Source organism: Perissodus microlepis, chromosome 23 (genome assembly GCF_051167445.1).
Source record: "Perissodus microlepis isolate ML-2025 ecotype Zambia chromosome 23, ASM5116744v1, whole genome shotgun sequence".
Lineage (NCBI taxonomy): Eukaryota > Metazoa > Chordata > Actinopteri > Cichliformes > Cichlidae > Perissodus > Perissodus microlepis.
In genome coordinates, this window is record NC_140482.1 from 16,551,467 (window position 1) to 16,575,624 (window position 24,158).

The following is a 24,158-nucleotide window of genomic DNA, read 5'->3' on the forward strand; positions in this document are numbered from 1 at the left end:
GATACAGACTTGTCAAAACCATAAAAATGGCTACAGATAAGGCATGTCCACATGTTACTGGCCTCATATATTGTTCTGTCTCTAATTAACCTCTCATTCATCTGTACTTTTACTCTTATTTTTTAAGGGCTTAATATCTCTTTTCATTCCCTGCATGGTATCAAAAGTTTTCCATCTACCACTCCAATATGTTCCCATCTTCCCCACATTTACACACAAATACCCCCCACCCCCACCCCCCCCCCCACCCCCCCCCCCCCCCACACACACACACACATACTCATACACAAACACACCGTGCCCAGCTCAGTCACCTGCACTGAAGGTAAATGAAGTGTGAGGTTTTACTGGCGCCGTGATTGCGGGGTTTGGCTCGGGAGGAAATAAGTGTTTCGTTTGTTTATGTACTATCAGACAGCAGGTGGCGGAGTCAGCACACCACCTCCCGACCTGTAGCGAGGGAGAGAGGTGGACAGAGGTGGAAGCAGGGGTGGTGAGTCGAGGGTGGGACTCACAAAACTTAAGTCTAAACATCACTGTGACAAGAAGGAAAATACCCACCGGAAACATGGTGGAAAACTGACCCCACAATCCACGACACACTGTCACAGAATCTCAACAAAAAGGGAATGTGAAGATAAGTGCGTGTCCATCTGGCAAGGAAAGTGAGCGTGTGTGTCTGTGTGTGCGCTATTCGTGAATGCGTGTGAATCAGTAGGGGAGGTGCGAGGTTGTGAGGGTGAGGGTTATCCCACTGTGTCACACAGAAAGAGTAAAACAGGGAGGGAGGGAGATCTCTTGCATGTGGAAAAAATAGGGAGATGAAAAATGGACGATAGATGAGTGCCGTGCGAGGTGGCTTTGTTCTACTGAAGGGCTGGGTTCACCGGCAGATGAAGAGCTAACTCTTACCGGGAAATCACAGCTTGGCACAAACCTCTGTCTTTCATTTTTTTGTGCTCTTTATTTCTGTTCCTATCTCTCAGTTTTTCTTTTACTTTCTGGTCTCTTTGCTAACCACTTTTAATTTTTCTTGCCCTGTCTACGTGTATTAATTTAAACTCATCTTCTCGGCATCGCTATTCTTTCTGCCCTCATCCCAGTCAAACTCCATCAGCTTGTTTGTTCTCATTTTAATCTTGATCTGTGCACATCCGAGTCGACCTATCTTGCCTATGATCTACACCATTTTTTCTCTACTCAGAAACCAGACTTTTAAACTTGTTCCTTCAAAGGTAGCCTCTATCGATCCCTCCACTCTTTTCTCCTGCCTAATCTGTACTTCCAATTCTTGCTAGAACCATTAAAGTGTCCACAGAGTCTCATTTATGGATGTACCAATTCATCTTTGCCTCTCTTTGTACAGATTCTGATACCTAAACTCACAGTATCTGGTAACACACAGTACCAGTCCAGTAGGTGAGGCAAATATTATGCACCAATATCATGGTCTGACAGGACATATTTCACATTAGAAAAATCACACGGCACACCACCAAACAAAAATGTCACAAAAAGCATATTGATATTTTTTTCCCTGTCCACCAGGTGTAGCAGAATTGGCTCGGTTTGTCCCCAGTATACCTTTTTTGCTTTCTTTTCTGACCACTACACATGCTGGGGCCTTCATCTGGGTCAGAATTTTCTTGAGGACCCAGGTCAGACTGACTACTTTTCCTTTTCAAATATTTATCTATTACTATTACTCGCGGCGTCATCTCGCAGCAATTTCTTCTTCATCTTCTTCTGTTTTACTGGCAGCTGGCAACCCATTTAATTAGAGCAGGTAGTTGTACTGCCTTCTAGTGGAAGAGAATGTAATTGTTCTGTCCGTTACTCACGCCGATTGCTTAAAGTACTAGTCAGGTGGAACCAGATAATCTTTCACGGCACACCTGATCATTTCTCTGCACAGTGGTTGGGGAACACTGGTCTAAACATCACATGGGAAAATTTTGTTTCACATACGTGATTTCTCACTCTTATGTCATACAGAAAAAACAAATTCGATTTAAGAAATTTGGCTGCAAGAAACCTTTGGTTAATGATGCAAATTCATATACTACATTAGGATGTAAGCATGACTTGATATTCACATGTAGTCATCTAGACTTTACTAAAAAAATTTATTCATTGGCATTAAACCTGATAACAAGTTAAGTAAAGCATTAAATACTGAAAGCAGCTCTTGAAAATGTGCTTTAAACTCAATGCAACATATTCTTCTCTATGTTGGGACCTCTTTCTGAAACACCAAAATCCAAAGAAAGACTCCCCAACTCAGGAAGCTAAACATCTGCGCAGCACTTACCGTTATTCTGAGAAACCACAGCACTGAGAATTAAAGCTGCCCAGGTACACATTTAAACAGCAGGGGATCAATAAGTAAAGAAACTATACCAGGTGTCTTGACAGTGGGAAGAAACCATCTAGAAACCTTCACACATGAACAGTAAAAACAAAAGAAAACACAAAAAACAATAAAAAGAAATTATTTGATTTTGAATACATGTTTGTTGTAGCTTGAATGTTCTCCAGTCATGAGTAGACGAGGTTCCTATTTAATAATTTTAGAAAGACAAAACTCATTGTCTAGATGAAATTTCTCTGATTAAAGTGAAATTAATGTAGAGATTAATAAATTCAAATATCCTTGTACTAAATAAAAAAAATTCATGGGAACCTGCAACAAATCCCTCTGATCAGATTAATATAATTCCACATGCTAAATGAGGCTGGAATTAAAAGTAATGTGGAAAACATAACTCTGTAAATTGGTCGCAATGTTTCCTAAATGAAGCAACTATCAGTGTCATCAGCACTGCCATTAATCACTGTCAAAGTAGCTACTATATTATGATAGATAGATAGATATGCAGTGAGATTTGCAGTAAATTAAAAAGGCCAACATAAAAAAATAAATTTAAAAAGCTGGAGTCACTGCGTTGGTAATGATGTGACCATCAGTCACGATCTTAAAAGAATTCCTTCTAGACACGTTTACTTCAGCTACACTGAGCTTTACCATTTAACTATCATGCTAATTCAGCTTATGTGTGTTATAGTTTCATGAGTGCCCATGCTGCTGCGCTTAATAACCTAAGAACCCCATTATTGGCCGTGTTTTTACCCCAAACTTCTCTGGGTAAATGAGAGCGCCGGGCTGCTTTGGATGAGCCCGAGGCCTTTCCTTGCGTGCTCGGTAAAAGGGGCGGGAGGTAAACCTATGTTATTCAATTTCAATTAAAGTAGAGAAGAAGAGGAAGCTTTAATTGATTGCCGCCATGCCAAAGCTCACTCTCTCGCTCTTCCTGTGTGTGTGTATATGAGAGAGAGAGCCATGCTGACTATAGACACACACACACAGATGTCCTACTTTTATCCTTGCTTGATTATACTCAGCTTGCTTCCTGTTTATGCTGGGGAACCAAGCGTGACATTTCAGATTACCACTGCATTTTATTTATTATAATTATATAATTGTACATGAAATGCAAGAAAAAAATGTAATTAGTTATGTCTGCTTCGTGTTTTCTCTTGCCCCCCTCCCCACCCACATCTGCTAAATGACTGAAAAACGGCTCCGAACAGCGATGTGCACGAGATAAAAGAAACGCTGAGAGGTTAATTCATTTTTATCTGTTGTGATTTTTTATTAAATAAAAAGAAAAAAAGTCAACAAACTCAACCCAACTGTTTGTTTAAGCCTCTGTCCCTGTCCAGAGCTTATTCTAATGTGCCAAGGGCTATCATTATAATACCCCATGCAAATATGCCATGGTATTACATCGAGTGTAGTTTGATCCCCAAAGTGATGGCGACTCAAAACATCCTGAAAGTCTGCCTGCCTGTTACATTGTTTGCAAAATGACACGGGTCAATAGGCAGATCTCAAACAGGGTAAAAAAGGAAGAGAGAAAACTGCTTTTACTAAGTTTGTTTTTGCTCTTTTTTTGTCTTTTTTATCCTTTGTTTGTTTGCATTATTTGTGCTGGGATTTTTCTATTCTGCACCTCCTCGTCCCTCATCGTGCTTTTTTGGCTGAGCTACAAGGTGTTAATGAAAGCGTTTCAGGAAAACATGTTGATTTTTGTTTCCATGGGGATCCAGAAGGCCTCACAATGTCACAGAGGCTTCGGCCAACAGACTGGCGAAAAGCACTGCTGTCTCTTTTTTTTTCGCCCCTCTTTTATTCGCCGTTTCTTCTTCTCCACTCTCCATTTTCTTTTCTTCTTTTTTTTTAATGAATTCTTTCTGTTGGTTTAACTCTTCAGCCTCCCCCTCTGTGTCTCTGCCTTTACAGTTTGTTTTCGCTTATCCGTCTTTTTAAAGCATCTCTGTTTCTCTTTTTCGCTGCCACTTTTTCCTCTCACTCTTTTTTCCTCTTCCTGACCCTCTCTACTCCGCTTACCCCCTTTCTTCTTTTGTTGTCATTTATGTGTGAAGAGCACTGATAAATGAAGACAAACACAGCAGTGTCTGTGTGTGTGTGGGTGTGTGTCTGAGAGACGGACGCCAGCTCTCTGATAGCATTGTTAGCCTCTCCACCTCTCCTCACTCCACTGCACATCCAGCTACAGGCTTTCTTCCCCCCCTCCTCTCCATCCATCCAGGCCCCGAGCCAAGAAGGCAGCTTTGGGGGCCAAGTCAGGCCAGGATGGAGGCTTCATTGAGGGGCTGCAGAGGGCGTTGGTGCTGGAGGATGAGGACCGGGGATCCAGGCCAAGTCCCAGACCCAAGACCCTGATCTGGCTTGCCAGTCAACCCACTAAAGGGCCTTCGTGGCTGGGCACAACATCAGGACAAGAGGGGAGGAGCTGGAGGCTGGAGGTCTCAGCAGCGGTAATGGCGGTGGCTAGATTAAGACCTTCTCTTAGAATCGGCACAATGGAGAAGGTCTACAGCGAAGCTCCGCGCAGACACACACACACATGCACACATACACAGCGCCTCTATTCAGCTTCGTCCATGTTGCTCATCAGAGGCAGAAAAGCATGAATAAATACATGAGCAGCGTAGAGGCTCCATAGGTCTGATAAAAAGAAAGAACACACATGAATTACTGGGACTGAAAGAAAGAATGGTAAATTGAAAAGAGGAACAGATGAATAATTTCGATGGTTTTGTGCTACAGTAATTGTGATGGAAGAAAAAAAACGAGGGGTAAGGAGGAGGATGAATTATGAAAATCCTCAGTTCCCCTGAGCTCACAAAATGGAATAATTAGGAAAAGTTAGGAAAGAGCCAGTTTGAAAATTAATTGCAACAACAAACTTTCTGAGCTGTGGTGGAAGTTATATCAGGGTTACTGCAGCACACACACACACGCACACACAACACTGGCTGCTGATGGTTGTGCTCTTCAATCGCAACATGCAGCTATTCTTTAAAAATCTTACTAGATGGTCCCCCTGCGCTACTTATGACAACTGTAATCATTTTAACACAGACTGGTTCTGTTGCAAGTGTTATCAAATCGGTTTCTAATTCATTATAGCAGATAATGCAGTGTTATTTGTGCTGCAGTTCTTTCTAAACATCTGCTACAACCACCACAGCTAATATAATTAACAGCACAACCACTAGCTTCTGTATCACTAAGCATGACAGTATGTATATGAATATGTCATGCATAAGCAGAAAACTTTTGAAGACATCAAAGTTCTGTTTGGTTTCTGTCTTTCTGGATGTTTCCTAATTTAGCCCACTGTCCACCCGCCTGTGGTACTTAATGTAAGGTACACTGTAAACCCGAAAAGGTTAGAATTTAATTTAGTAGCTTAATATGCAAAATAGTTGAAATTGATCAATAATAATATGAAGTAACTCAAACAGAAGGAAATGTTTGATAAACTATTTGAGTCAGTAGGACTGCTTTTTATCATCACTTAATTTATGTAAGCATTGAGGTTTACAGTGTATGTAAATCATATTGATTTGATATGGACTTTAAAAGTTAATACTTTAAAAGTAATGCTTTACATATTATGTCTGTTACTTCATCCTTTTTGCACGTGTATTTACAGCAACACAAGCTTTGTGTTTGTTCGCTGCTTGATGTTGTCAGCGTTTATGTTCCTATATATTTCTACTTTATAATTTATCCATCACTCATCTGTTTGTTAAAGCTATGTATAACATACAGGGTTTATCTAAGAGAATCGTCTGCTATGCTTTTAATGCTGCAGCCGTTCACCAGGAACAATCCAAACACGTGAGTTTCACGATGCTTCCGGTTGGTAGCATAACAACTACAGTGGCTGCAGACATGTTCACAGAACTGTGGGACAATTTGACACACATTTTGTATGTAAAGCTTTATATTCCACCATGTATTTTAACATTTACCACATGCTTTTATGTTTATTACTTAAAAAATACAACCTTTTGAAATCAGATTATTCTTTTTGATACACCCTGTACTGTTTATATGTACTTCCACACATGAACACATTTTGCAATAGATATCACGTCCACAAGTCCATGTGCTCTAAAACACTAAACCCTCTACCAGCTTATGATTTTAAGCGGCTTCCCTTGTAAGATCTTGAGAACTTCAGAGTTCGGCAGCTTCACAGCGCAGAAGTAACTGAAGCTACGTGAGCATTTTAAGTGGTGCAGTCAAGTACATCAAGTCTTGTAACTATTCAATCTACAACTATAAAAATATACGTGGGGTTTTAACATTGCACAGTTACTCTACTTCTACCTTTTGTTTCTGAGAACATGGGACAAGTTTTAGTCAGCCATCTGATTCCTGAAGTTTGATCCTCTTCTCTGTGGTTACAAAACTTCTGAGGCTAACAGAATATAATATATAATATAGTATTTAGACTGGACAAACAACTTTGTGAGCCTATTCCAACATGTTGTTCCTCTCACACATGCAACATGAGAAAAAAAAGCAACTTTTGAAGCGAAAGAAACACAAAGTTAAGTGTGTAAGTTTTAGTGTAGACAACCACAAACTTAGGACAAAGCAGTTTAAAAATGTTAATATCTAAACATCTAAAATAACAGTTGCTACTGAACTATGGTTAATTCTATATGAGGATTATACTGTTGCTTTCATGTGCCCAGTCAACATGAATTGGATTAGTATTAGTTTAGTTTACGTTATGATTCCTAGTCTAACCTTAGGATATTTAGTGATTTAGGATAACATGAAAATCTACATTGTATTTGCAGTATATTATTTGATCTTTGGACCCATACAAATAAGCTGTGGTTAGCTTCTGGGGAGCCCCATTTCACAAATAACTGTCTAATACATCAGGGGTGACAAAGACTCTGAACCGGCCCACGTGACTGATTGGGAAATGTGAAGGAAGGCATAAATGTTGGCCTTTTAACTGTATTTTGATAAGTCTTAAAGCTTTTTCTTCTGATAAAGACTCCTCACATAGCTGTTCGTATTACACCAAAGTAATTAAGTCATAGATAAACAAATAAATGACAGCAAGGGTTCCATTATTCCACTATCTACTATAAAAATGTGTGTTTTTTTTAAACAATGCATTCAAAGAAAAAGTAAAAAAAAAACAGGACATTTTCAGTTTTATGATTTATGATTGAGTTTTTTGTTTTATGATTTTTTTTCTCATATTAAAGATGTCTCTTCTTTGCAGTGTGGAAGTGGGAGCTTCACTGGTCTGGAGTTTGACATGCCTGTTACACATTATCATGTTGGAATTTGTATTTTCCTAGATTTAAACTGAGCTATTAAGGCATTCAAATTAGAAATAACTGAAGAAATCCAACAGTTTATGACACATTTAAGGCTGTCTGCATCATTTCTAGTCTACCTGATGAGTAGAATAAAGCAAATACAGATAAATGCATCAACACTGTTCCTAATTTGCTCACTTTGGTGCAACTTTGAATATTTTTAGATGCATTACGAGTGGCAGGATGAAGAAAACACGTGGAAAGCAAAGCGAAGAGAGAGAAGATCAGAAAGTTCACAAGTATAAATAGACCCGCGGGGACACCGTGTGTTGCTTTATTGAGCACTGTTCGTTTCCTTTGTGCCAGCTAATGTCTGTGTTTCTGCTCACAGAGGAGAGTAGAGGAGCCGAGATACCTGGTAATGTCTGCAATAAGACCTTTTCACCACCTCTTACCTCTTCACCTATACTATACGCTACTTCTGTAGTCAAAGTGTGCGTTCATGCTCGTGTGCGTGTGTGTGCGTTTGCATCAGAGCTCTCTCAGAAAGGACCCTGGGACCCTCCTCGACAGTGAGAGCTTTTAGCTCTTCTTCGCTAATGTCCTGAATAATGGCATCTTGATGGAGAGCAGACGAAAAGAGACAGGAGAAAGAGGGAAAGGGTGAGGACAGGGAGAGAGAAAGAGTGCGTCAGGAGGAGGGGGGGACAGAATGAGAAACCTCTGCATCCATCTGTCTTTACCTCCAGACCTCCATCAGTAGCAGGCCTATCATTATTCCCTCACTATGCCCTTCTATTTTCATTATTCCCTTTTTGTGTATTTTTTCAGCGTGATGATAATCCACATATATCTTGTTCTTGCAAAAAGACACAGTGCCAGTGTGTGTGTGCACATAAGGAGTCCTTACATGACATAGCAAGCCTTTTAGCAAAGTGAAATTTTGATGACATTCAAGTATTATTTGGAAGAAAAAGGGACTATGCTGTTTTTAGCAACATTAGCCGAAGCCACTGCAGCAAATCCTCCAGATGCACCTTTAATAACTGCTGCTAGAAAAAAAATCTACTTCTCTACTTAAAGTGCAGAGGAAAAAAATTATTTTGTGTGTGTGTCCCCCACTCCACCCACACCTTTATTCTGTACATAATTTGGATTTCAAGATCTAACATAAGTCCACTGAGCAGCAGATCTGATGTCGCTGCTTCTTCAGTCTGTGGCTGAAACAGAAAAGTGGAACTGGGAGAAAACTGTCTGAGGCGTGCGAGATAATGCAGGTTCCTCTTTAGTGCCAAAAAGAAAAGCATCACTTTTTCTGAACCTGTGGTAAATTCCATTTATTGCAACAGTTTTCTTCTTCTTTAGCATCACCTCTCACATTAAAGACATGTACTCGCTGCTCTTTGACGACAACTAAAACTACAGTTGTGCTGTGACTCACAGAACCAGCTTTAACATGTTGGAGCTTCTTCCACATGTTTGCCTGCAGACTCTGATTCCTCCACAGTGTCTGAGATTTACTGGTTTCAGGCTGCCTCAGGTGGTGTTTTCAACTATTTCCCTTCCCTGCCGTGGATCCGAGCTCTAAAGGTGACTTGCACTGTGGGCTGTTTGACCACGACTTGTGTTTGGACAGTCAGTTTGGCTCTTTGGCTAAATCCTAAAAAAAAAAAACCCAGAAACAACAACAACAAAAAAACGAGCAGTGGGGTCAGTTTGAATAAAAGCCTCAGTGTTGCTGTTTGAGTTGTAAGGTCACACTGGGATGTACTGAGTAAACTATAGAGACTGATCATGGTGACTGACCGTGACCGAAGCACACACACACACACACACTTTCTCTTTCACACAGTTCACACAACTTCCACCTCCTATCCCTTCTCTCTCTCTCTCAGTTTCACTCAAGTCTCTCTCTCTCCGTCTCTCTCTCTCCCTCATTGAGTCTTCTCCCCCGTTTGCGCGCTCCCGCTTTCGCTCCAGCACCAGGCGCGCACACAACAGACACGAGTTTGGGGGGGTCATCGCCACATCAGGCAAGTAAATAAAAGGGAAGTCAGCGAGTTAAACATTAAAGCGTTTATTTTCAACCCATCGCAGTGAGAAACATGTTTCGTGTCTGTGTTACTGCTGTGGGTTTAAATGACAGCACGCAATTGCCACGATACGCCATCTAAAAAATATATATTTGTATTACTATATTAGTATTTCTAATTATTGTATTTGAAATTTAACAGCAGCTTCTCTCAGTTTGACATCCCCCCCCCCCCCCGCAGCAGCACCGTCTCCTCCTCTTCTGTAAGATAAGATCATATTCTCCACCTATTCTGGCCTCACACTGAGGATTTTTATTATTTTATTAGTATTTTATTTTTTGGTACAGGCCAAAAGGTTTTTTTTTTCTTATCTCTTCAACTTTCTGCTCCTGTGTCCGGGTCTCCCAGATTGGCGCAAATTCGCGTGCGCATTTTCTTAAGACAAAACAATAATGTGGAAGTTAGCGAACTTCTAAATGGCATCACCCAGTGCTCCGTGGCTCAAATAGGTCACAGCTTTTACAGCTTATTGTTAAGTGTGTGTGTGTGTGTGTGTGTGTGTGTGTGAGAGAGAGAGAGAGAGAGAGAGAGAGAGAGTGGGGGTTGGTTAAAAAAGGAGATCTGTGTGCTGTATTCTGGTGAAGTTCAGCTGCCGTTTCTCTTTGTGCTTAATAATGTGGCAGCCGATCATTAGAAAAAGAAAAAGAAAAAATGAAATAAGAGGCCCTGAATGCCTCTGCACGCGAGGACAACCCGCATGGCACGAAACACACTCCTGTCTCCTCGGGGGGGATTTCTTTTTTCTCCCTCTCGCTGATTTGTAATTTAATATTTGTTTGTTTTCTGCATCACGAAGCTGCCACAGAGCGCTTTGAATAATTGCGCCACGAATGAAATGTCCACTTCTTTAATTGAATTAAGTGACGCTGAGGTTTAATTCTGGGGGGAAACTAAAAGGCGGGATTTTGAAAAAGCACCTTAAAAAAGCAAATTTGGAGATGCGAGTTTTAGAGAAGGAAATCTTTCACACACGAAACGCGTAATAAAAAGAGAGCGCAGGAATCTCCAGCCTCGCCTCAATCTAAGGAAGTTTTTTTAAAAAAAATGTTTGTTTTTTTAATCGAATTCGTCTTAAAACGTTTTTCATTATTATTATTATTCTATTAAGCGAAATAGTTAAATTGCGTCTTTTTTTTCTTGGGTTTAATTCAGTTTTATTTTAAGTCCTCCCCTGAGAAGTGATGTAGACTTCCAAACAGTTTAATACGCACTGTATAAAATTAAAAGACTCATTTTGAGACTCTTAAAAAATCACTGGTGTTTTTCATTAACCTCTTGTGATTCGGATTTACTCGTCTGATCTGTGAAAACGGTCAGTGAAGTTCCGTGAACCTCCACACTGTAGGAACGTGACGGCAGTAGCAAACACACATCTCCAACAGATTTTTCCTTCTGCAAATAATTTACACCTCTCACATAAAAACCGTAGTAAAAGCTAGAAGCTTTAAAGCGATAGTTCAAATCTGGGTGAATCTCCTGGATCTGTGAGCAGCTCGTGGCTTTTTAAAGGCCCACGTGCGTGATTTAAGCTTAGAAATATTATGCGTTCGCCCCCGTTATTCTGTTTTATTTACAACTCTGCCTGCTAGAGGACAGACACCGGCACAAACACAGAGTCCTCCAGCTCTTAAGCCTCTGCTCTGCTGAAGTGCCCTTGAGCAACAGCGCGTCCCTCGCAGCTCCAGGTGTTCCCTGACCTCTGATCTCTGGATAAGAGGGGAGTTTTCCCATCAACCAGCAGCAGCGGGGTGTTTGTCTGAGTCTCGGTAACTTTCTTTACGCTGAGCGGCACAGAGGTCTCCGATTGCGCACGCGCAATTAAAGATGAACAAAAAGTAGTAAATGAATGTTTTGTTTTTTTTAATGCAGACGATGAACGCAAAGAAACATTAAACGAATTAAAGCCAGTGTTTATTGAATCGTTAATGACACAGCTGAGAACATCCAGCACCAAACCAGCTGTCACTCAAACTCTTTTTTATTGAAAAGCAAATTATTTTTAAATCCTGCTATTAACCATATTTAATCAATAAAAGTCACGTGATGCCTTTTAGATTGAACTCAAAGTATACATTTATTCTAGAAAAACTAAAAAAAGGAACTTTTGGAGAAAGATTGGTGAACTGACTTTCAGTTTACCCGCCGCGTGCTCCCCTCTCCTCTCCTCGCTCTGGGAGCGCGCTGTTAACCGCGGGGCTCCTTATAAATAAAATCCACCGTCCCCGGCTCCCCTTCCTTATTGGTCAGGTGGAGCCATTACCTCACTGTGTCGGCCGGTGACGCAGCGTCTTCACGTATCCTTCACGCGCGTCTCTTCTTGTTTCTTCACTGAGAGTCTTGCAGTCGGTCAGAGACGAGCCGAGGAGTGCCGGACGGAGCGGGTGCGCTCGATACTAAACACTTCCCATCCCGGGAGGAGAGCGGCGCTCTCTCTCCCCCTCTCGCGCTCTCTCTCTCTCTCATTCTCCGCATCTCTCCTAACGCTCTCTATCGTGCGCACACTTCTCCGCGAGCGTCTCTGTTGTCTCCCTCTCTCTCCCGCACACACAGACACTCTCACGCCCGCGCGCGCGCACGCTCTTGCATACGTCTCCACTTTGCCGTAGTAAATTACGGCATTGATCTCAACGGCGAGCGCGGATCTGTCTCTAGTATTCGCCTCCCGTTTCTTTTTTTTCTCCCCTTCTCGACGGAGCGACTTGGAGAAAGGCTCGAGAGAGAGAGAAGTAAGTACAAACTCTTATTCTCCGTGTTTGTGTCTGCTGCCTGTTAGGAACACGCGTGGCTGTGAATAACCCGAGTGCAACTTCACTCGCACTGCCTCCAGTTCGTGGACATCTTTTGCCTCACAGCTTCGATCCAGATGGCTCAGTTTAATCTCGGGACTGTTTTACAATCTGCTTCTGCTGAAAAGCAAAACACAAAAACAGGCCGACTGTGAGGAAGGACTTTAAAAAAAATGATACATGAAAGTTTGTTTGAAATTTGAACTCAGACTCTTGGTTTTATTTGGTTTTGTCAGCGCGTGTGCGCGCACACACATTCCCTTCTTTCGCGTTTTATGGCAGGTTGATGGATAATTTTTATTTTTGAAGGGGTAAAAATCCAATTTCTTGTTATCAGTTTTGCAATTAAAGCCAAACGCGGGCGGGTTTCTCTCTTCCCTCTTTGCTCTTTATCCAGTTTGTCCACTTTAAACTAAGAGAATAAACGGCGGGGTGAGTGGAAAAGCCCGTGTCGTGTCATGATCGTGGGCTAATGGTTGTTTGGAATATGACTAAGATCTCTGTGTAAGTGTCGTCCACAGTCTGTTTCCCCCTCGGACTGTGCACGGCTTCGCTTTCCGCTCAGAGCGCACACAGCGAGCTGCAGCAACAAGCTGTGATCGCCTTCACTTTTTAAGCTTTCCCCGTTTTTAACTCAATCGAGACTAAACGAACTAAGAGAAGGAACATAACAAGTGTAATGTTTAATTGTTTTGTAAGTATTTATGATTTGGAACTATTACATTTAAATTATGAAGGCAAAGGTATTTAAACGGCAGTTTAAAGTTAAAAAGTCACCTAGCGCTTCGTATTCCTTTGTGAATTGAAATCTAACATTTACACGTATTAATCACTAACTTCCCATTTCAGTTCTCAATTACAGAGCCAGATATTCCTGCCCTTTAATTTCAGATTAAAACAAAAGTTTCAGTTTTGATCCAAAAAAGCCACACACACTCTCACATCTCCTTTTTCTCCACCTCACCTTCAACAGAAGCTCATTAAAAAAAAAGAAAGAAAAGTTCATTCAACTTCTATTAAAATTCATCTGTGAGTAGATGAACCTTTGGAGCTGCTGTGTATTTCTGAGGTGTCCCTGTCTTCTGTTTGTTTAGTGTTTTATTAAAGCGGTCAGACCCGGGCACTCTCAACTTGAACTAAGACGCCAGTTTCAAAATAGGTTGTCGGGCTCTTTGGACCTCACTAATGTAAACTGTTTGTGTCCCTGTGTGTGTGTGTGCATGTGTGTGTGACAGACCACTGCACAGAGTAATGCTGAAGAACCAATAATGCAAACACAGACCAATGTGTGTATGCATGCGTGCTCAGTATATGTGTGTGTGTATCTGGGTCAGTCCCTGGCTCTGTGCTGAGGGGACGTGTTTTTCCTGAACACCTAACAGCAGCAGAACTGGCATAAGTCATATTCAAACTAACCATTCTCATTTGGTAATGGCCCCAGCAGGAACACGCTGGGGTTTGCTTTGATCGGCTGCTGTTGACTGGTGCAAAAGTATCTTGTTTCTCTGAGCGTATGCGTGTGTGTGTGTTTAGTCTTTTTAAATCCTTTCTCCAGCAGTGTTTGAGTGTATTTTGCAGATGGGCCTGAAATCGTACCCGTTTCTGGCCGATGTACGAGCTGCAGAGCTGTTGTTGTAAAGCTGGACACTCTTAATTTGTGAATCATTTCCCTAGTCTAGAAACTGAAATCCTTTGCAAAACAGATGCAAACACGTAACATGGGAAACACTGTCTGTGTTCACCAGTGCAGGTACAAGTGCAAACAATTTGCGCCTGGGGGGGGGGGGGGAATAAAATAATTTCACAAACAACTAAATTCACTGCAAAATACAACATAAAAATGTATTTCTTCCAAATCAAAAAGAAGCAGAAAAAAATCAGGAAGATCATAAAGTGAGGGGGAAAAAACGGGTTTATTTTTCTTCACAGTGGAGTTGAATGCCCTCTGTCAATACGAGAGAGCTTGTCAATTCTTCACAGCTTCTCACAAGATGCAGAAATCAAGGTTAGCCCCCAGGAGACGAGGAGGAAATGGGAAATTATTTTGGTTATTACAGGCAGGTGTTACTTCTCTGCGGGAATATCTCCTTGAACTATTTTAAAGAGTGTGTTGTTTCTCGCTGTGGTTCCCTTGGCTTTTGGTCAAGAAATCAACCGTGTTCTGTTTTTGTATTTCTCCAACTGTTAGATCAATAAAAGAAAGAGCTTCTCCTCTTTATCTTTAAATTCCTTTAATTATTGTGTACTCTGATGCTTCATAAAGATGACAGAGATAGGGTTTTCTTGTTTTTTTAACAGCAGATTCCTTTTTTATTACCTGTCGTCATCCAGTGTCTCTAAAATGTGTTAAATTTACATTGTTAGTGTAATTTTCTAATTCAAAATGAAAGTTTTTTTGGAGAGAAGGCCACTGATTTTTTGTCTTTAAATATAATTACCAATTTCAGCGAGTGGGCTTCTTTCAGATCCTTCCTGTCTGTAAAACCGGAGCCACGTAAGACAGATCAGAGGTGGAAATGACTGCCAGTAAAAGGTGTTTCCTCGTGTTTGTTGTTGTTCATCAGGTAACTCCTCTGATCCTGTGTGCGTGTGTCTGTGAGGACCCCTGGTCATGTCTGCTTAGCTGCCCTGCGTGATGCCTGATCATGACAGCACCACCCTCCTAACAAGACAGACCAAGCGCCGACGTGTTGACATCGGGGTGAAAAGGACTGTGGGTAGCGCAATATTCGCCCGCGCCAGGGACACCCTGATCGACAGAATGAACCAATCCCACGGCCCCGATCAGGACGACGACTGCTCGCTGGTCGGTCACAACCACGGGGCAACCAACGGTGATGGCGAGAAGTCGAACGTTCTGAGAAAGCTGCTGAAGAGGGCGAACTCATACGAGGACGCCATAATGCCTTTCCCTGGGGCTACGATCATCTCTCAGCTCTTGAAAAACAACATGGGGAAGAACGGAGGCAGTGACTCGGGTTTTCAGGTACAGAGAAACACACGGAAACAGGAAGTAGTTAGAAAATGAATAAATGTCACTATTTAGACACTGTTTCATTGAATCTTTCTCTCTTTTTACCCTTCCAATCAACCAAGAATGTAGTCTTAAGTCCTCCTTCATGGATCTGTTAAATTATTCATTGTTATTAAGTCAGTGCTGCTGTCCTTCATCACAGGGGAGTGGTGCTCTGTCCAGTGGAGGCTCAGAGATCCAGGCCGAGGACGCCTGCAGCAACTCCTCCCGTGATCGGGACAGCCCGTCTGACTGCCTCTCTCCTGGGCCTCCTCTGCCCCCTCCATCTTCCTCCTCCTCCTTCGGGCGGCCACCCCCTCCTACAACCCTCAACTCCCACGCTCCCTCTCAGCCCCTCTCCCTTTCCTCCTTCGAATTGGACCGGCTGTCCGACGAGCACCTTCGTGCCAAGCGCGCCCGTGTGGAAAACATCATCCGTGGCATGAGCCACTCTCCGCTGGTCCGACCCAATGCCGGCGACCACAACCAAGAGATCAACCGCGAAAATGAGAACAGCAGCAACAACAGCAACAGCAGTAACGACAACAGAGGCGACGGCAACGGCCACAGCACCAGCAGTCACAGCCGGAGCGACTGCCCCTCTTCTCTGCTGAGCTCGCCTGGCTCGCGGGGTGGCATGGTTGGAGTCGGCGAGGTCTACAGGGAGAATAAGAGAAAGCAGCGCCTGCCACAGCAGCAGCACAGCTTCACCCAGCTGGTGTGTTCCAGGCAGGAGCAGAGGCAGGAAGAAAGAAGGCAGCTCAAGCTACAGCTGGAAGACATGCAGGTTGGTAGTTGAGTAGTTACTAAAATATAACAAATACATTGTCGGTCCCTTCCTCTGTAGTTTTTATGATTTAAAACTAGGATGTTCTCCAGAGTTTGAGGGTCTAGGCACCGAGAAACATGAAGCTTTAACCTTTACAGTCTAATAAAAGGCCATTGTCTTTTAAGCATAACAAAGAATCAAACTTTTAATATATTAATGTCGGCTCCTTTGCTCTTTATGACAAGAAAAATAAAATAAGTGATGCAGAAAAACATTGGGTTACTTATTAGCTGGTTAGGTACAAAACAGCAACAAGAAAATATTTTATGTCATGAGTTGAAGAGGTTCTTCTTTACATTCTCTTTCCTGTGCTCAGAAACAGCTGCGTCAGCTTCAGGAGAAGTTCTACCAGATCTACGACTCGGAGACTGAGGAGGAGGAAGACAATGGTGAGAACGGTGAGCCTGACCGAGGCGGAGAAAGAGAGGAGGACGGCAACTTGTCAGAGGACAGCATCCGCTCTGATGGCCTGGAGGAGCGGCACAGAGAGAGGGGCCGGCGCGGCCACGACGACCTCTCCGAGCTGGACCCGGGTCTGTTCCTGGACCGGGCACGAGCCCTCCTCCGAGAACAGGCCTTGATAGATGGAGAAATGGAGGAGGATGTGGACAGCAGGGAGGACGAGGGGAGGAACGGGGAGAGGGTAATGAAGAGGAGGGGGGCGGTGGGGGCAGGAGGAGGAGGGGGGAGGCAGTTAGCCGAGACTCTGAAGCAGGAGCTGAACTGTGCCGTGTCGCAGGTTGTCGACACCGTTGTCAAAGGCTTCTCCTCGCCCAAACAGGCCATTAATCACCATCATGGCTGCCACAGCAGCACGCCGGCCGCGCCTTCCTCTTCCTCTAACTCGTCCTCCTCGTGCCCCCCGCCTTTTGGCCCCATGCCCTCCCTCACCCCTGACTCTCGATTCGGTGGCGGCGCTTTGGCCCTCAGTCTGAACGGCGATGGCAGTCCCACTCCTAACTACCACTCTTCCAACCAGAGGCTGCACTGCTTCGGGGACGTGATTGTCCCGAGCCCGCTGGATTCGTTCGGCGGGTTGAGCGGCAGACTAAGTGGTGTGCCAACGCCCAACGACCAAACAGAAGCACTGCCTCTGGTGGTGCGAAAGAGCGGTGGAGGAGGAGGAGGAGAGAACGCCGAACCCTCTCTTCCCCCTCCCCCTCCTCCTCACCATCCCTCTCTCCACCCCACTCCCCTCACAGCTTCGCTCGGGTTTAGCCCTTCATCCTTCCGCCACCCGTTCCCTCTTCCCCTCATGGGCTATCCCTTTCAGAGCCCCCTGGGATCACACGGGGGTGGAGCCGGGTACCCTCCGGGGCCCAAGGACCACCACCGGTCCTCTCCCGATTCGATGGACATAACTCGGGAAACCAGCCTCAGAACCAAAATGGCGTCCCTGGCGGGAGGCCATCTTGGTCACCATCACCACAGGCAGAGCTCCCCAAACCAACACGGCCCAGAGGGTCTGTCGCTATCCCTCATCAAGTCTGAGTGCGGGGACCTGCAAGACATGTCTGACATCTCGCCCTACTCTGGCAGCACTGTATCCTTATTCCTGAAAGGTTTAGCACTTGTGAGTCTGTGTGAGCGCCTGTGTTGCCTTACATCTGCAAACGCTTTAGCGCTAGAATCGAAAACATTGTGTTCATCCAAATTCTGCACCAGGCTTGAACTGTAGGCTGGTTTTGTGCATTAAAATTAGCAACAATCTGCCTACTTGAAACTTTTAATAGCAACACTTAGACTTTAGAGTGTGTGGCTGATGGACGGTATAGTCCCATACTGCAGTGCACAAAGGAAATGAGGGGCTTCGCCGGTAGAAAAACAAAGATAGGATGAGAACAACAATGAGATTATTTTTTTGTTTTTCGCATTTGATCTTATTTCTCTTTCCCACATGAGTCACATCTTCAGTCAACACTGCCAACACAGAGACGTGTTAGAAGCAGCAGCAGCAGGAGGAGGCGGCAATAGTCACATAAATTCTTTAATATCAATTAATCTGCATTAATTGGTTCCTCGTCTGAGCCTCTTGTTTCCTAGCTGAGTGGGGAAGATGAAACGGACGCGCCCGGTCTTGCAAGAGGGGGAAGATTAAACAGGTCGCACGCTGCTCTCTCAAAGCCCTTTTAAGTCTATGCAGCAGGTTTTGGTGTTTAAAGGTGCTGAGAAAGGCTCGTGAGCTCCCTCTTCAACACACACACAGACACACACACACACACACACACACACACACACACACACACACACACACACACACTGTTACCACTGTCTGAGACACTATTGTGCTGTTAGGGTCGCTTTCATCACAAAGACTTTGTACATAAACGCTCAAAGCAAATCATATTTCACTTTGCCTGTGTGTGTGTGTGTGTGTGTGTGTGTGTGTGTGTGTGTGTGTGTGTGTGTGTGTGTGTGTGTGTGTGTGTGTGCAGGGTAGGTAAGACCTCGTACATAGGAGCTCAAAGCTAATCATATTTCAAAGAGCAGGAGAGGGGAACAGGCAAATGCTTGGCCTTACTGACAGACACTTTCTAAATGTGTGTTCTTCAACTTTGTGGGCACACATAAAGAGAAGTGTAATATCTCAAATGTACACTTTAGTTTCCTTTTTATGATTGTTAGCAGGTTGTTCTGGGACACTCCTACTCACTTTCATTTGTTGGCCTTCGGTCTCGGTGGCTCGACAGCTGTGTGTGTTTTGCTTCATACACACACACATGCACAAACACATCATCTTTCATGGCGTGTGCATGGGGACAGGTGTTTGCAGGTAGCTGTTTATCTTCTTGTTGCTAACCTTTCATATGGAGAGGGCTTCTCCCAGCCGCTGTGCACACACACACACACACACACACACAGTGACTCACGCATGCATGCATGCGTGCAAACACGGGGGCGTGCGTGAAAAACACACGTTTGAACAACAAAGTGAAAAGAAAAATAAGACTTTGAACCCGATAAAATGGGAACTCCTTGCAGCTGTGGTGGGGATTTGATCACAGCGTCCTCTTCAAAGCCAATTTAGATGTTGCTTTAATTAGAAAAAAAAAAACAAAAAGAGAGAAATATTTGACACGTCTCTTGATCCTGCTGAGCCGTTTCATTCCAAAATGCTCTCCCATTCATTTGGCCGAGAAAAAAGAAAAATCTTTGAAAGTGGACATTAGTATTTCAAACATACTGAGCACCACCCTTCAAACCCTCCTCCCTCCTTTCTTTCTTTAAACTATTCACTTTTATAAGAAATGCATCATTTTGAATTTGACAAAGCAGAGAGAGCATTCACCTTGGGCTCAGGCTCACAAACTGTTGCTTTAAATAACACAGGAAAAGAGAAATAAGACCGTGAGGACACGTGTGTCTGTTTGTCAAACATACACATAATATGACAACAGTTCATAAAACAGATCTCATAAAACAGTCTGTCATGAATTTCAGTACGCAAATATAAAAGAATAAAATCAGGCCATGAGAAGAATTTTGGATATTTGACTCAAACAGTTAAGCTGCATTCAGTGAAAAAATGCATGTGTGCATGTAAGCGTCCAATTCTGATAGCTGATTATCCTTACACTTGCAAATTACACACCCATCCGCCAGCCTACTTAAATTATTTGTCATTACATACAATTAACAAATAATTACATACAACATTTACTGTGCAAATTTGCTGAAGCAAACAGGAATGAGCACCAGATGTGCCACCAGGCTAACACTTTTATTTTCCTCGGGTATAAATCTAAAGCATACTCGTGTCATGTATCCATCCAGATTGATTTGGAGTGGTGTTGCCCAGTTTTGGAGAAGGTGTCCACCTTTTCTTGAACATAATTGCACTCAACCAACGATGTCTGCAAGTCATGACCTGGTTAACTAGAAAAAAAAATCCACAAATCCTGCTGTGAACAGTCACATTTCTCAAATTTGCCTTTTTTCATGTTGTTTTCTGTGTCTAGTATAAAGCAGAGTAGAGACGACATGGTGATTGCAATCTTGGTAGCTGTAAGGTCTTAAGAAAGACTTGCCTTTGCACTGATAATAGCTAACCTTAAAGACTCACATGCACCCTCAGGTCTGTGTGTCTTTAAGCCTTTGTGCGCAGCTGAGCAGATGTCCTCCATTCATTTATGAATTTATTCCCTCCTCAATCTTTTCTCCTCCCAATCCCCCCATTCACACACCATAACACACATACACCTGGTAACAAGGTCAAGTTACACCTGATACGGTGAGCCCCCACGTAAACCATCTCTGTCCCTAAGCAGAAGTGGCAGGTACACACGCACGTGCACGTATAGGAAAGGAGGAGGAAGAGAAGTGAAAGAATAAAAAAAAAAAGTGTTTATTCAGTGACTCACTTTAGCTACTATTACACGCACAGGAACACACATGCACATCACTTGGCATTTATTCATTATTATATTACTTCACACTGTTTACTCTGAGTCATGTTGGGTGTGTTTAAATGTGTATGCGTGTCCACAAAAAATAAGACAAAAAAACCCCAGTTGATCTAAATGCACACAAACAGTGACATGTTGGCATGAATGTTAACTAAGTGATGGTGTTGTTGTCCGCTGACCGGACGTATCTGCTGCTAAATGAATGATGGATGACAGCGAGGCTCACCTCTAGCTTCTGATATGGAGAGGCCTTTTTAACCGTGTTGTTGGGTCATGTTAATTAGTAGCACGAAGTCAGGACAGCTTTTTAGGTCGAGACAGACGACGGTGTGTCTTTTTTTTTTTTTTTATTGGCCGTTGAAGGTTGACGGGTAGATACAACAACAAATTGCAAAAAGCTGACAAAGTTAAATCTCTTGTCCCAAAGCTGCTCTTTTTCTTTTCTTTTTTTCCACGTCTTTTTTTTTTTTTTTTTACACTTTCCACTCCTGATTGCTGATGCTAGTCTCTCCCTCTTTCCAGCCATATAGGGCCCCTGGGGTTGTCTTTATGTGTGTATGTGTGTGTGTTTCTCTGTGTGCTAATTGACCTTGCAGGGGGTTCCATTGATTGCCTCATCTTCTCTGATAGATTATAGGGCTGTTAATGTGGTGGGGAAATGGCAGCGTGGTGGGGCACAGCTGTTGTCACGCACACACACGCATGCAAACACACACACGTGCGCATACACACCCACTCGGACACACGGAGACTCTTGGCGCCCCTACAACCGAGGCCTGCACAATTATTATTTTTGTTGTTGAGACAGTGGGATGGGCAGAGTCTGCGAGATGCTGGGATTTGATCAAAAGCCAGCAGGTGCTTGTGTTTGATTTTTGCTCCACACCCGTCGCAGAAGTGGCTTTGACTTATCAGAGTTTCTGCATTTAAAACTAGCCTCTCCTTCCTCGCAATGTCGTAGTGAGCTTTTCTCACAAATGCTTTTGAAAAAAGAAAATCATCCCCCTCTCATTGGTCGCTCTACAGTTACAGAGTTTGTGTTAGAAAAAGGAATACATACACACTGAAAGGTTTTCAGACTTCAGGTGGGTTGGATGTTACATTCACATGTAACGAGTGTGGTCTCACCGCTGTCGTGGCAATTCCTTAGCCAAGCTTAGACAAGCATAATGTGGATTGTGTCAGAGGAAATGTCCCTCCACTGTGTTCCTCAAAAGCTTTGGTCCCCAAAAAACAAACTGTTTACTGGTTCCTTGACCCTGTTAATGCTCAGATTCAAGAGGGCCTGTCTCCGAACCACCTGAAGAAGGCCAAGCTGATGTTCTTCTACACCCGCTATCCCTCATCCAACATGCTCAAAATGTACTTCTCTGACGTCAAGGTAAGACCTCTTCCCTCACTTTTCTTTTCCTTCTGTTTTCTTTAATGAACCTCCTGCAGCTGCTCTCTACAAATCTTATTTTTCTCTTTTATGTCAGTCACATTCAAGTCCCCTGCTCAGTTTGTTGTATCATTTAACTTTAGTGATTATAACACTTTTTTCCCACTGGATCCACAGTATGTACTTCTCTTGGGAATCTAGGATAATTATTTTAGTGAGGGCTGAAACTCCAAACTAAAGACAGATTATAGTTTGTAGTATCAAACTGATCTGTGTGCATAAGATTTTGTCTAAGTTGTTCAAACTATGGAAAAATAAAAGTTGGGCTATGCGCTTTAATATGTTTCTGAATTCTCAAGGTGAAATCCTCAAGGCGCACACATGCAATTGTCAGGAGAAGAGACAGACAAAGGCAGAAAAAAGTGAGTGACTTTAAATAAGAAGAGCTATGAGTACTGCAGTCGCTGTCAGGTCAAATATGGACATTAATGTTGGGAATGTAACGGCATCCTTAGAGTCCGGGCTCCAAAAACGCACTGGTGTATTTTTCTGACTTGTGTGCATTTTGCTGTCTGATTATATTCAGCTATATCGCACCATTAAACTGTGTGTGTGTGTGTGTGAGTGTTTGTGCGGTGAGACCCTAGAGCGCAGATGGGTGCTCCAGTCTGTCACGTCTTTGTAGCATAATTAGAGTTTCTGGCCTTAATCGGCCAGGGGTAGGAAGGAGGGGTGCTAACGCCCACTTTCCCTCTCTTGACACACACACACACACACAAACTGTAAGAGCCCCCCCCCCCCCCCCCCCCCGTAACACTCATTTTATCTCCCTGCCACCCACAACCCATGCATATACACTAACGCTTTCACTCTCACTCTCAGTAACGCAAAATGAGAAGCTGAACTTTTCTTTAAACACGGACACGGAAACAAGCACTGCGTGTGCGTCTTTTTTGACATTTGATGGGATATAAACGGAAGTAATAGAGTAAAAATGATCAAGTACATAAAGTCAAGAAAAAGAGAAAAAAGTAGAAGACAAAGTGTGTGTGTGTGTGTGTGTGTGTGTGTGTGTGTGTGTGTGTGTGTGTGTGTGTGTGTGTGTGTGTGTTGGACGGCTTTGAGAAAATGACAGAGGGGAGGGGAGAGCAAAATGAAATGGATGACAGAATAACAGAACAACAGCTTTAAAACAAAGACGCCGATTGTTTCGTGTTTACAGGCTGCTACGTGTTTTGCAAAGGAGCATACGGCTCCTCGACAGATTCAGGACGCTGTATTCAAATGAGCATAAACGCAGACACACACACCAGCTGGCCTTTGGCTCATATCTGCGGTGACCACTTCCTTGTGGCAGTGCCACATCCTCATTGGCTGCCATGGCAACAGGGGTCGCCGGGACACCAGGTTGCTAGGCAAACACAAGGTTGCTAAGCCTACCTGCTCCCAGTGTGTGAGACTGTGATTTGTCATTAGCCGATGTACCTTTACTGTCGAAATAAAAGCAAAGAAAGGAACATTTTATCAACGTGCTTTAAAGGTTTATCATCTCTCCAAGAGAATCTGTCACTGATGAGCCTGAACATGTTCTCAGAACTTACAAACATTACAATATTGCTGATTTGGCATAAGCTTCCAACAATTTCTTCTTTGCAGATTTTGATTCTTTTAATTTCCAAGTACATTGCAGGAAATAAATAACGGGGCAATGTAAACAGTTGCCTCTACTGTGAGAGCCAACAGATCTCTCTGAACTTTCACAATAAAAGTGTAGGTTCACCCTCAGAGATGGTGGAAGACATACAAATAAATACAATTTAGCTGCCTGTAATATAAATGGTGACCAATCTAATCTTATAATCATATATACTAAACTAGGGGTGTCAAACATGTGGCCCAGGGGCCAGAATCGGCCCAGCAAATGCTCTAATCTGGCCCATTAGACGGCTTTTGGATCAGCTTAAGATTCCTGTGAAGGTTTC

The 24,158-nt window shown here is 43.2% G+C and overlaps 1 protein-coding gene across 1 annotated transcript in view; it reads left to right on the top strand.

Annotated features, from left to right (window-relative positions):
* Positions 1-12,005: 12,005 nt before the first annotated feature.
* The window catches only part of prox1a (prospero homeobox 1a), a 43,464-nt gene continuing 31,311 nt past the window's right edge, over positions 12,006-24,158 (top strand). The window contains exons 1-5 of the mRNA XM_084921041.1: positions 12,006-12,487; positions 15,112-15,533; positions 15,724-16,347; positions 16,706-17,932; positions 22,069-22,176. Coding sequence (XP_084777167.1) covers positions 15,183-15,533; positions 15,724-16,347; positions 16,706-17,932; positions 22,069-22,176 — 2,310 coding nt within the window. The 5' untranslated portion in view covers positions 12,006-12,487; positions 15,112-15,182. The remainder of the gene's footprint in view (positions 12,488-15,111; positions 15,534-15,723; positions 16,348-16,705; positions 17,933-22,068; positions 22,177-24,158) is intronic.